Here is a 13,048-nt window from a genome sequence, read left to right as displayed (position 1 = left end):
GATACAATGATCTTAGTAACAACACCGAGAGAACACCAAGAAGGTTGAAAACTAAAGGCCTCCCAGCGGGGTTACATGTTGCCCTAATTATTGAAAAAATTTTATATTTCTTCCTAGTTCGCCATTAATAAACGTTTTTGTTCTTGGCAATGTTTTACAAAATCACGGTGATTGAAAGAACACGTGTAAATAAGACTTAAAAACTATGTTTCCAAGCTAATAAATGAAAAATGATTTATACATGTACGTAAACCACGTTCGTTATTGATTTTATCAATGAATGACATTTTCCTAGCCCAGAGTAAATTAATATTGTGATCTGAATCTTATCATCTTATCATTGTATGTGGGTCTTTTATTTCGTTATTTCTTTACTTTTGTGATACTTTTTGATGTTTAGTGACAGGTCCACGTTGCCTATTTTTACCTGTATTGTTAAACAACGGATGTATGTATGTTCAACCTTTCATTTTAAGAGGGAATGTTGAAAACTTTAATTTGGTGCATTTAAAAATATTTAACGACGTTATTAGTATGTTTCTTCTAAAATTAACAAAGGAGTATATGTAATAATATGTATATCGAAATGTTGTTTGACTGTTCACTTTCGTGGGAAAATGAATGACTCCTATCACGTGACATTCCAAGGAAGCAGATTGTGATATCCTACAAGGAAACCGAGAACAACGAGTATTACAGAGTGTTACAAAGGTTCTAATGAGAGTAAAACAATTTATTTAGATTTTTGTACGTTCGAATTACAACAATGAGACAGGCTTACACAAAAGTTGAAATTTTCATAAATACATTCTCATCTTCGGATTAAGGAAAAAAATACCAAGATCAGCTAAGGCTGGCGTGTTTCAGTGAAATGTTTTGGTTTCGAAGCATTATTATTGTGCCTTTGTTTAGCCAGCGTATGGTTTTGGTGGAGGGATAGGGGGAGGGGGTGGGACAGTGTTGGGACAGTGTTGGGTGGGTGGGGGAGAGTGCCAGTGCGGGAGAAAAAGACTGCATGAAAAAACAGTATGAACGACCAATAATGAAATTGAAAATACTGTTCTGAGGGTTTCCTGCCCACGCCTGTATTACACCGCATCGCTCTCTTTCATGTTTCTTGCGACAACTATACATAACTCAAAACAAAAAGTGTGCACTTTCTTATAGACAATGATAGCTTTTATTTTCACGGGGTTTAGTATTAGCGACATCGTCCAAAGGTGGCCGTTAAAATTTTCGTGATCACGTTTTCAGGTACGCTTTTTTCCGTGAACCACGTTAAAATCTGAGAAAATCACAAAGCCTCAGATGGAAAAATAATACTAAAAATATAAAAAAAACACGAGTAACAACAGAAAGCGAATGTTATCGACTGTCATTATCTTTGCAATATCGTCAGCCTTTGTGTCACAGCAAGCTAGTGTAATAATAGAATAATCGAAACGATGACTTTAAGTGGATAAGTTTTGGCTGGTTAACTTTCATAAACGTTTCTAAATGATCGATATGGAGGAAAATAATGAAAATATGTCAAACCCACGCCAAGATTTAACGAATTTGGCATTACGAGACAGAAAACCCTTAGGTCGGCTGAAAAGTCGTGTTGAACGTCGAAAAATACTTATTGGTTGTACAGCTTGCTACATTTTAGGGTAGAGAACTCGTTATAACCTCTTCACCGTAAACTTACGATAACAGGGGAATGTTTGTTTACAATACTTGCCTCGTTAGCATAAGCGTTTCAGTTTTTAAACGTGCAAAAGTTTCGAAGATAAAGGTATGACGCGATCAACTTTGCCAAGGCGATGATTACTTGAAATACTTATAAATATTCGAAATTTTATAAAGAGCTTATTGGCGCTTTCCTTTTGCCGCCCAAAAATCTTACATTGTTTAAGCCAGTACCTCCTTCAATATAACACTCAAAAAAACAAGAAATTACAACAATTACCAAGGTTTAAAAGCTATTTAAATATTTGGAGGCTTTTTATATCTGGCATGATGCCTTAACTAGCGAAGTCGTTTACCAGTGGTCGACCTACAAGCCCCCAAATCGTATAAGAAAAAACCGTGGCATTAATAAACCCAACTTATGGTGTCATTTTATGTAGATTTAACTCTTTCTCAGAAAGATAAAACTTTTTCCGATTATAAACCTTCTATTGGAGAGCATGGTTGTATCTTACGTTCTTTAATACTCTCAAGGTCGACTTCAAAACGAGATGTTCATTTGTTTAAAGTAGAACTTGGCTTCGTATCATTATTTTTAGAAAATCTTTCCACAAAATCTTGCACACAACTTCAATTTTCAAACGCCATACCGCTCATTTTAAGCATAAACCGAAACATTAATTTTTAAACGCAAAATTCTTTGTAAGTGTAAGCCTGCTCCCTCCCTTCACTGTTAAGCCCTCCCCCAAAAAAGAATCCCACCGTTAAAGCCCTTTGAACAAAATCCCTGAGATATTAATACCCGGGGTTTATTCTCAGAATTTCACGGTATGCGAAAACCATTTAAGTTACTTTTATGTTACTCTAGTCTACCTCTTTGAGAACGCTTACAAAATGTTGAAAACACTTGCTTACGATTGTACTTTCTACACTTGCCATGTTCCCTGAAAATGCTTTCCTTGATGAAAAAGAAATGCATTGTTCTTGTTTCTTTTTTTGTGGATGTGGATTTCTGCCAATGTGACTTGAATTCCCGGCCTTGATAATCCGTGATAAATAAGAAGTGCTGACATTGCTGGTTGTCTCCAGTTCCTCAGCATCTCTAACATTAGAACAACCTTTATTATTGAAACAAATTAGTTCCTTGCTTTTCTTTCCTGGGTGACCCTGTGGGTTTTCAAAATTAACCAGACTAACTTGTGAAAACTTTGTTACAATGCTTCATCTTCATCCAAGACCGGCTTTGAGCGAGTCTAAATGTTGTCAAAAAGATTTTCTTGGCTTTGCCTAGTGTTTTAAGATCCCTTTTAAAATTTAACAAATTAAGATATTAATTTCTCGGAGGCAACTCGCTTGCTTTTAGACCAAGACCGGTATTGAAAAGAGACCTATAACAATGAGTCATAAAAATGAACAAAGCAAGTTATATGCAAAATATGGAGACAGACCTCTTGCCTATGAGCTTCTTTTTACATCATCAGTGTAGAGTTGTTGTGGTTTATTTTGTACTCCCGCGTTATAAGAGTCTGGGTGCGTCAGTAGCCTCGTTTACGTTCTGTTACGTCAGATCTAAGCGCCCTGGTCTTGGATTAGGTTCGCCAAGTGCTCGATGTAGCGTTGTATTTGTTGTTTTCATTAAAACTTCAGTACTTAACAGTTGTGAGGGTTTCTGGAGGATTTGGTCAATTACATTTTAATCAATTTCCTCATTGTTGTGGATAACAAATATATCAGACTACTGTGTTTTTAAACTTTTAAGATAAGCACACCAGACAAAAGGAATCGTGACCAGACAAAAGGAATTTCACTTTGTAAAGTGAATCCACGAAACACTCGGCAAGGGACTTTCCCAATACTGTCATATTTTGTCACGCAAACAGCACCTGCTACAACTGTTACGCCGGTTTTCCAGCCTCGCGTAAGAAAACAAACCTTTAGACTGAAGCTATCTAAATGTGGAGACACTTAATAAGTATTACGCGATAGAATTGAAGCATAACTTGTTTTCAAGATGCATATACACTGAACAAATAAAACTGTACTTTATACCATGACGAAATTCTCTTTGGAAAGTGAAATCTCGAAAGTGTCGCTGGGGAATTTCCCAACGCTATATGTCACTATATTTTGTCACGCAAATAGCATCTTTTGTTACTGGTTTTGAAGATTTTCCGGTCTCGTCTTGGAAAACAAACCTTTGCACTATTCTGGAGCTTTTTCATTATTTCTTTCCTTAGGAAACAAATTTTGACACAATAAACAAATTCCACGAACAGCTTACACTCTGTAATGCCAAGATATCTTTCTCTTTAGTGCAAAGTTCACATTTGTCATTCGCAATCTTTATGCATTTTGACGGGGGGGGGGGATTAAATAGTGTCCCAGGGTACTTTGCGTAATGTCTGTGACGTCTCTTTGCGTCTGCGTAAGTAAACAAACTGTAGTAAACAAACTAAATGTTAAAACGAAAACCATCAACTTATGTTTCCAAGTTCGCAATAATGGTGAAAAAGTTCCAGGGGCGGATCCTAGATTATTGTTAGGAGGGGCTGCACCACTAAGGAATGGGGTAACTGACTGATCAAGTAAACAGATTGTAAATTTTTTTTTGGCAGAATACCATTTGTATTAGAAAGCAGCAGGTCAACTCAGGGGAGCGGGGGTACGCACCCCTGCACCCTCCCCCTAGATCGGCCCTTAAGTTCTTAGTTCAGGGTTAGTTTCCCACTATATTTCTACGCGATCGCTTACTTCGATGTTAACGTCGGCTAAGTTCCTGCGTCCTACAATATGCAAGTCCTTGACTGGTTCTAGTAATTCTCGGACGAAAGTGCTGGGTCGAGTTCGCGGACGCCATCTTGACGGAATCTTGGTTCATCCTAAACAAACTCAAAGATGAGCCAAAAACAAACCCCAAGTGACTTTCTGAAGCAAATTATAGGCCGCCCTGTGGTGGTGAAGCTTAATAACGGCGTTGATTATCGAGGTAAACAGCTTTCTTTGGCATGTACATGCAAACCAGCTGAGAATTCATCCATTCGTAAGTTGCTGTTTTCGTTTGACTGTTCATTCTATTTGTTATCAGCTGCAAACGCAAGCTTAAACAACAGGAAATTGTTGTTAGAAGTCTGAAAAAGAAAGGCCGTTCAAAATTCCCTTTAAGTTGTCTGCAATATTTTTCTAAGTTTTGTTGATATGAAAATAATCTTTAATATTTAGTCATTATTTGTACACGGTAAAAATTCATCAGGTACTATAAATTCCCATAAAATGTCCTAAACCTAAAATTCTAATCCTAATATTATATTAACTTACAGCAATATTCTACTTATAAACCTGATTTCCATGAATGCCATGTGTTTAAAAATTATGATAGAGAAAGCGTTTACAAAATTGATTTAATGAGTCAAACTCTCTAATGTTACAGGGTAAGCTGTTCCAAAGGTTTGCGCCGCTGTAACCAAAACTATTTTTCATGTAGTTAGGTCTTGGAAAGGGAACAACAAGTTTGTTAACCAAGTCCCTCAGAGCATAATTTGATTCATTTTGCATTACAAATTTAGAAGTGAGGTATGTGTTAAGTAATGCAGTAATTTCCAGTCTTTATCACATTTGAAGACTGAAAAATGCACCAGTCATTTGACCCCCCCCCCCCCCCCCCCCACCACCTCCTTATTGGAGGATACCTTTTCTTGTGAGGAAAAAATTCAGAGTGAACTCCCCTGTCCTCTCCATGGCTTCAAAAAAGCAGGATAATTTATGCGATTGAAATCATACAGTCTTCATCAGTTGTTCAGCCTCCATTTTTTCTGCAAACATGCAACTTGAACCCAGTCTTCTAAAAGAGGTTGCGAACCACAAGCGAAATCCCCGCCAAACCCCCACTCAGCCCCTGCATTGTATAGCAAGCTGGTGAAAAAAGGTGCATTTCCCGACTACCAAGGAAATCAAGTGAAAACAAGGTGAAAAACCCCCCGGTTTTCCCCAGGTATCTCCCAGTGGTGGAGGGGGGGAGGGGAGGGGGGTTCAAATGACTGGTGCATTAGTGGAAGTCCTCACTGTTGACCTTCCTTTCTCAGGAGTTCTTGCCTGCCTAGATGGTTACATGAATATTGCTTTAGAACAAACAGAAGAATATGCCAATGGCCAGGTTAGTTGAATTTTACTGAATCATTTCATTTAAAATAAAGTGCAAATATAACAAGCACTCTGATTGGCTTGCTTAACAGCATGCTTTTTGGAGTATGTACTATACATGTACAAAGCACAGGGAGCAGCTCTAGGAGTCTTATTTGACCATATTTCCAGTTAAATTCACCATAGAATTGTGGCGCAAATCAATTTGTTGATTTGAATACATGCAAACTGTGTTATGCGTCTGTTAAAAATGGTCATCGCCCAAAGAGCAATGATTCCAGTAAGCGAAGCTTTGTGTATGAGGCATGAAATGGTGAGAGTAAAAAAAGAGACGTGCGCGGATAAAAGTGACCATCATGTGACTTGTTGCATGTGGACCGTAGCATACTTGTGTCCTGTGATCTGTACCACTCACTAAGAACATAAACCGATCATGACTGTCCAGTTGTCCATCCTGTGAGCGGAGTCTCTTTCATCACGAAAGACAGTGAGTCATGATCATGCGTTTTAAGGAATGATTTTTGCATAAATTACTTACAAAAATCACTTCCAATCCTATGTATAAAGTATGACGCTACCAAAGTGACTGATCTTGTGTTTCTGCCACCAGCATCCTCTGGCCCACTTTGTATGAATTAAAGCCAACAACTACACTAAAATTTGTTGCCTGAAAACTGGATATCAAAAGCTTTCTGGTAAATTTGTTTTTAAGACTGTGGAGATAACATTATTTCCACAACACTTGCTGGAAATGAGGCATTTTAATTTAAATTTTAGTGAATGTTGGGCTATCCAAAATTTGACTGAAATCAGTGTCATCCCTTGTCTCTTTCTGTAGTGTTAGTTGCCACGAGTGATAGCCACCGTCATTACTGTATGCAGCTTTTGTCTTGTGGATAGGATTTCAACAGATTTGTAACATTATCACCTTTATACAGCACTTGTGATCATGTACATTGATTTGAATCAACAAGGAATTAATATGTGCCACAACTGTATGGTAAATTTAACTGGAATACGGTCAAAAAGGACACCTCCGCTCCCTGTGTACAAAGCATGTGACCTGCGAGTCATTTTGAATGACACTCGTCCTCGGTTCATGTTTCACCTTTCACTTCTTTTGTGCATTTGTCACTTGCTTCTGTGCTTTATAACAAAACAAATATCAACCATGCCTTTTTCATCTGTTAATTCCATAGCAGTGCCAATAACACAAGTACTCTCATTGGTTTAAACAGCATGCTATACGGTCATTTATTATATGGCTGAACCAACTGTGATGAAAAGGCAAATTCTGATTGGTTCCCTTAGTGGTCCAAATTGTGCGATATGGACTGCTAAGATGGTCACTGTTCTCGAATTGATGTTACCAAATTACTTTTTCCGTTAATTGCTCAAAAATACAGTTCCTTGTTATATAGAAATCTTTTTACCTTCGTGTTTGGAGAACAACTTCAGTTAAATGGTCACAAGAGTAACATGAGAAACATAAATAAATGCTTACCTTTTGTATTCCATTAAGCTAGAATGGATTGCAGGGATTTACCAATTGATGGGCAGATTAAGAAATAGCCATTTATTATTAATAATAAGTTACTTTATTGAACTAGCTAATTTGGTCCGTTTTGGAGATTATCATTTTTTCCTTATTTTTTTTTGTAATTTTTGGACAACACCTGGTCCATAGACCTGTTTTAAAAAAATCTGTATGTGAAGCAAGTGGCCCATCAGGCTAAAGCTTATCCTGGTTTCTGTAGGATGAAGAGACTAGGAGTAGTGCAACTCCCCCCTGGATGGGATGCTAGTCCATCGCAGGGTTACCCAAGCATTAAGTTCATTGGTACCCATTTATACACCTGGTTAGAGAGAGACACTGTGAGAGTAAAGTGTCTTGCCCAAGAACACAACACAATGTCCCCAGCCAGGGCTCAAACCCGGACTGATTGATCTGGAGATGAGTGTACTAACCACGAGGCCACGGCACCTCCCACTGAGAGCAATATTTCTCCATTTATGCACCTCACACCAGTTCTGAGAATTTGGTGGCACATCAAGGCAAGAGTGAGTGTAGATATAGGATGTTTTGTCAGCAACAAATTCAAGACCAACAACAATGTCATTTTCGAAAAAATTAAAATGCTATTCAGTGTCATTTACAAAACACAAGAATGTACAGACGATAAACCTAGAATTTGGTCATTTCATTTGTCGTATTGAATATTTTTAATACAGAATCTCAGCAAGATTTTCCTAAAGAATGTAGTACAAACTGGAAAAAATTTCCTTCAGTTGAGTGTCAAAGGCAGCAAGAGCACAAAAATTAGAAGATAATTGTGTACTAGAGCAGAGAAAGCATATTTAATTGACTTATTCAACTACACATTTGCACATAAAACATTTCTGTTTCCTCAGTTTTATCCATTAATCCTTAAGATTCTGAAAGTTTGCTAGACCTGTGTATTTTTCCAAAATTGTTATTTTTTTTTGCCTATTTATTGTCAGTTTTGTTACAGATATTTTTGTTTTCATATGTATGTAAAAAGAGTGTTATTGATTGGGCCAGATTCTTATCCCATAATGTTTCACAGACCTGTCCAAGGTTTCCAGAAAAGTCTACAATGTATGTTACTGTACACTCACAGTACAAAATTCTTTATCATAATTTGTAATGTAGATAGGACCCCTCACACACTCTGATTGGTCAAAAACCCATGTTTCATTAGTCGAGTATGATTTAAACAAACATGTAGAAAAAGCGTGTTTTATTGCTTTTTGCCACATGACCTCTATATCATAAAGCAAATGAAGAAGCCTAAGCCATGTATTACACTGTGATAAAACACTCTGGGCATTTGAGAACACTTGAGAATGCTGATTTCGCGTTAACGCGTGACGGCAAGGATGTTGATTTCACTTAGAAAACAGCAAAATGTTGATTTAACGCAACGTATAAGCTCAAAAATGTTGATTTCAGGTTTAAATAGGTAAAATATGGCGGCCGGAAAATAGTGTTAACATCTGGAACTTACTTTGGTTATCTGGGACAATGACTATCTGCACTGAACAAATAAACATCAAATAAGCACTTTTCCAAATACAGCAACGTCTTAAATGGCTAAAAATCACGAGATAAATACATATTTTTCGACCAACGCGATCGTAGCTTTATGTCACGCACCGCCTAACAGTTTAACAAATTAACCCTTCTGCGCAACGTACGGGTCTCCATACATCTGCGTGTCCGCTGATCCCAGAAGTTCAAAACACTACAAATCATGCCGATATGAAATAAAATCAAAGCAACCTGGATCACAGATCTATGTTACAATCGATCGCTACTTGTTGGCCATTATTATCTTTAAATGAAAAAAGCCGAAACAATCTAGTTACCAGTTCGAGAAACGCGAGCAGAACGTGATCGCAATGCATGCCGGGAAGACTCTTTACACCTCGTGCGCGGGAAAACATGGCGGTCGATACAAGACAAATTTTATCACTCCAAAACCAGTTCTCGCTTTCCAAACTTTGACACTAGCAACGCTTGGCAAATGGGCCACAACTCACGAGAGGGTATTTTTCTTGGGCAAGAACTGCTCTTGGACTTTGCTGCCTGGCTCGATCTGACTTCGAACGCCGATAACACGATTACGGTATATCAGCTACCTTCGAAGTTTCAGAACACATTTTGATTCTTTAAAACGTGCTGATGACTTACGGGTTTATCGAGGCTTTATGATGCCTCTCAACCACCAGGCAGGCACACAAGGTACTTTAACACAATGCTTAAGATATTAGTTGACAGAGCTCTAATGCGGCACATCTCTTTTTAGTTCGATGGTATTTCGTTTGCCGCTCGATCGATTCACGTGTTGTGCTCACGTCACAATAGCCGATGTAAACAATCTGTTCCCAGATTTCCGCTCTATATATGCTGTGAGATTTGATTTTGACTTCATACACTATCAACAGTCTGCCTGTTTGCTATTCAACAAATAAACTCCTAAAGACATGGCTAGGAAAAGCCAAGTATTTTTGCATACGTTATAACTCGAAAACGAAGCAAAAACCAGCGACAAAAATACAGGGCCGCGTTTTTCTATTACATTGAAGACCACATGCAAAAATTCAAGCCCTTTCGCGAAAATTTTTTTTTTCACCCAAATCGTCACTTAGCATGGTTTTGCACTCACCCCTTCAATTATTTGTAGAAAACACTCGCTTGCAGCTCACGTTTTCTACATTTCCCTCGTGTTCTCAAATGCCCATCATGTTTTATCACAGTGTAATACACGGCTTAGGCTTCTTTATTTGTTAATTAGCAGTACATGATTTTCTGAAATGCAGGATTTCAGAAAAATCACTGTCGGTGATACTTTCAGTGAATCAATCACCAGGAGTACAATTGTCATGTTTTGCCCTCACAATACAACCGGACATACTCAAGGTTATGAGGCTTGCAGTTCTCTGTTCTGTGCCGGCATAAATAATTTAAATTTTATGTCAATACCAATTATTACAAATTACATTTTGTAATGAAGCCAAGCGTGATGAAATTTTCTTGCTTACTGTGTTTTTTTTTTTTTTAATTTATTTTTTTTATTTTTTTGCATTTATTAAATATGAGCATTTTAGCACAGTGAATTAACTAAATTTTCAATCTTGATTAGTGATATCTTGAACCCTGTAGTCTTTTTAACTCAAGTGAACTCCCTTTTCCTTGGCTTCTGTTTTATCATTTTATTATTCAGTGTTAACATACCCGTCTTTTCTCTCCTTCAGCTCAAAAACAAATATGGAGATGCTTTCTTGAGAGGAAACAATGGTTAGCTATATTAACAATCTTAGTCTTTTTGATATGACATTGTCATAAAAATTGTAAGCTTATGTATTTGGTTAAAAACAACAACAACAAGCCTTAAGATGGGGATCAAGTTGGTATTTATGGCAATGTCATAATCACATCCCATTACATGTAATCACACTACCAGAGGTGGATATAGTTTAGAGGGAATATTAAATTAGCAGAAATGAAGGGAAACTCACTGGACATTCACCTCATTGTAATTTCTACTTTGTGGTATTGCTAGTAAGTGTGGTGAAAAAGTTTTAGATTAGGTTCTAGTTCTCAAATTGAAATATTTTGGGGCATGCCCAGTATTAAGTCTACAATCCCAAAGTACCATCCACCCCCCTTAAAAATCCTGGATTCGCCCTTGCACTACAGTGTTTTGATTTTTAAATACTCCCCCCCCGCCCCCCCCCCCCCCCTTGGATAAACTCTCTTCCTATAAACATCGCTTCCCTTATTGTATGCCTTCTTTGGTGCAGATATGTTTTTAAAATGGTTGAGCTTGTCCCTCAAAATGTTACACTTAGGTGCAATTACGACAACAAATTTAATTTCTTGACTTCTCTGTATTATATACATGTAGCTGCCCGACTAAGTGCTGGGCCACCTCTCACTTTACAGGCTACCATTCTGCTCTCAACTGACGCTTTCATCTTTCTCTTACAGTGTTATATATCAGTACACAAAAGACAAGCCGAAGATAAAGACAACAAGGGCTGGACAGAAACTTAACTAAAAACAACCAAAATATTGTTTGTTGGTGATAGCTATGTGTACATAGAGTTGTTTTTGTATTTTCCTGTAAAAAAAACTCATTCATCTGTTATTCACAACTTGCTGATAGATTTTTGCTTTTTCTTGTACATGTAGTTACATTAGTTTCTGTATATGTACATGTATAGGCAGATAGGCAGGGAAGAGGAGGGAAGTTGTACAGTAGCTAGGTTTGAAGCCAGAGTTGTAAAATAATTTAGTTAAGTCCCGTGTCAAGATCTACGTCCCTGGCACTAGCCGGATCTGTGACTGCATTCAAACCTAGTGCTCCCCTAAGGGAGGAGGGGGGTGGGGGGGGGGGGGGGTATTCTGAGAAAAATTGGGTGGAAGTGAGCGGCCAGCTTCCCAAAGCCCCTACCCTAATTATGATAAAAATCTGTGATTGTCAGTACTCTGTTTATGACCTGACCCTAAATCAATAGCCTGTTTTAGACCTGCCTTATACTCAGTTCCCTAGTTTAGGCTGATGTTAAAGACTTTTGACGATCGGTGTTATCATCACTGATGAAAAAGTAGCTCCTTGTAAAAAAATGTCCAATTTAAGACTAGAGAACAAAAAATAGACCTTATTAAAATGATCAAAATCGCTAAAATCGATACCCTATTTGTGACCAAAACGGCTGCAAAACCATATCCTTTGGGGCTGCACATACCCTTATGGGTCATACAAGGGATTACACTTCTGGGCCAGTGCCCCGTCACGCCAGGGAATTATCTCCGGCTTCCAGAGCATAAAGTGACTGGTCCATCACAAGGCTACTACTAATTTCATTTGCGGGTCAGTATCCATTTATCAACCTGGGTGAAGAGGAAAAGTAAGAGTTTGTGTCTTCACTGTTTTGCCCAAGAACACAACACAATGACCCCGCTCAGCTTTCGGACTCAATGTGGGGTCCATTGCCTAAAGCATCAGGACATTTCCCTGCACAAAGATTTGTGATTCGTGGTTCCAAATTCAGTCCATCCTCACTTTGTACATGTAAATAGCCAACTGGTCAAAGGTTGTTATAAAGTTTTCTGTGTTTGAGATGTCAGGGGATTATTTTGGAGAAGTAGAGGGGGCTTGTCATCTGAATTTTACAGCTGCAGTAGCTGTTACCTCTGCATGTTCTGTTCCAATGGATATACTAAACAACAGTAAGGACGTTCGCGCTAATTGTTTCTGCGCATCCTTACTGCGCACGCAATTTCACACGCCACGTCATGCATCGAGCGCGCACTAAGTAATAAAAGGAACAATGATGGGACAGACGGCCAATTGGCTATTGTTATAGCTTTGCCCGGATTTAACGATCTTGGACATTCGATGACCCCTGTTTTTCTTTTCATGGATTATTTTCTCTACCGATTTTCTACGTTTAGCGAGAAAAGGAAGGACGTCTATCGATCAGAAGTTTTAATTTTTTGCAAATTCTTTTTAGCTCTTCGTTTATCTGTGCGGCGGTGTCAAATGCCTCTTGAAGGGTTACGTTTTGTGAAAACGTTGGAAACGTTTGGGATTTTTAATGCAATGGATTAACTAATACGAAATATCATTAGGATAGTTTGTCTCCGTTGATTCATCATTGATATTTTAAGCTAAAAACCCTGGAGACCACTGCTGATTTACGCACGCCA

General features: G+C 38.1%; 1 protein-coding gene across 5 annotated transcripts; it reads left to right on the top strand.

Annotated features, from left to right (window-relative positions):
- The first annotated feature begins 4,353 nt into the window (after positions 1–4,353).
- Positions 4,354–12,458, top strand: LOC149107632 (U6 snRNA-associated Sm-like protein LSm6). Of its 5 annotated transcripts, none has more exons than XR_016209270.1 (5): positions 4,354–4,711; positions 5,751–5,821; positions 7,566–7,869; positions 10,588–10,630; positions 11,324–12,458. XR_016209270.1 is itself a non-coding variant. In XM_089296403.1 (4 exons), the coding sequence occupies exons 1-4, from the start codon at positions 4,567–4,569 to the stop codon at positions 11,359–11,361; spliced, it is 297 nt and encodes a 98-aa protein (XP_089152529.1). In that variant the 5' UTR covers positions 4,375–4,566; the 3' UTR covers positions 11,362–12,458. The 5 variants fall into 5 exon arrangements, 3 of the variants coding, with proteins under 3 accessions (XP_089152530.1, XP_089152529.1, XP_089152532.1); XR_016209271.1 differs by having other exon boundaries at positions 4,388–4,657; XM_089296403.1 differs by lacking the exon at positions 7,566–7,869 and having other exon boundaries at positions 4,375–4,711.
- The last annotated feature ends 590 nt before the right edge of the window (positions 12,459–13,048 follow it).

This window comes from Orbicella faveolata, unplaced genomic scaffold (genome assembly GCF_042242905.1).
Source record: "Orbicella faveolata isolate gen_17 unplaced genomic scaffold, um_ofav_v1 contig_26, whole genome shotgun sequence".
NCBI classification, from domain to species: Eukaryota; Metazoa; Cnidaria; class Anthozoa; order Scleractinia; family Merulinidae; genus Orbicella; species Orbicella faveolata.
Note: the sequence above shows the minus strand (reverse complement) of the source record. Positions and strands in the feature narration are given on the sequence as shown.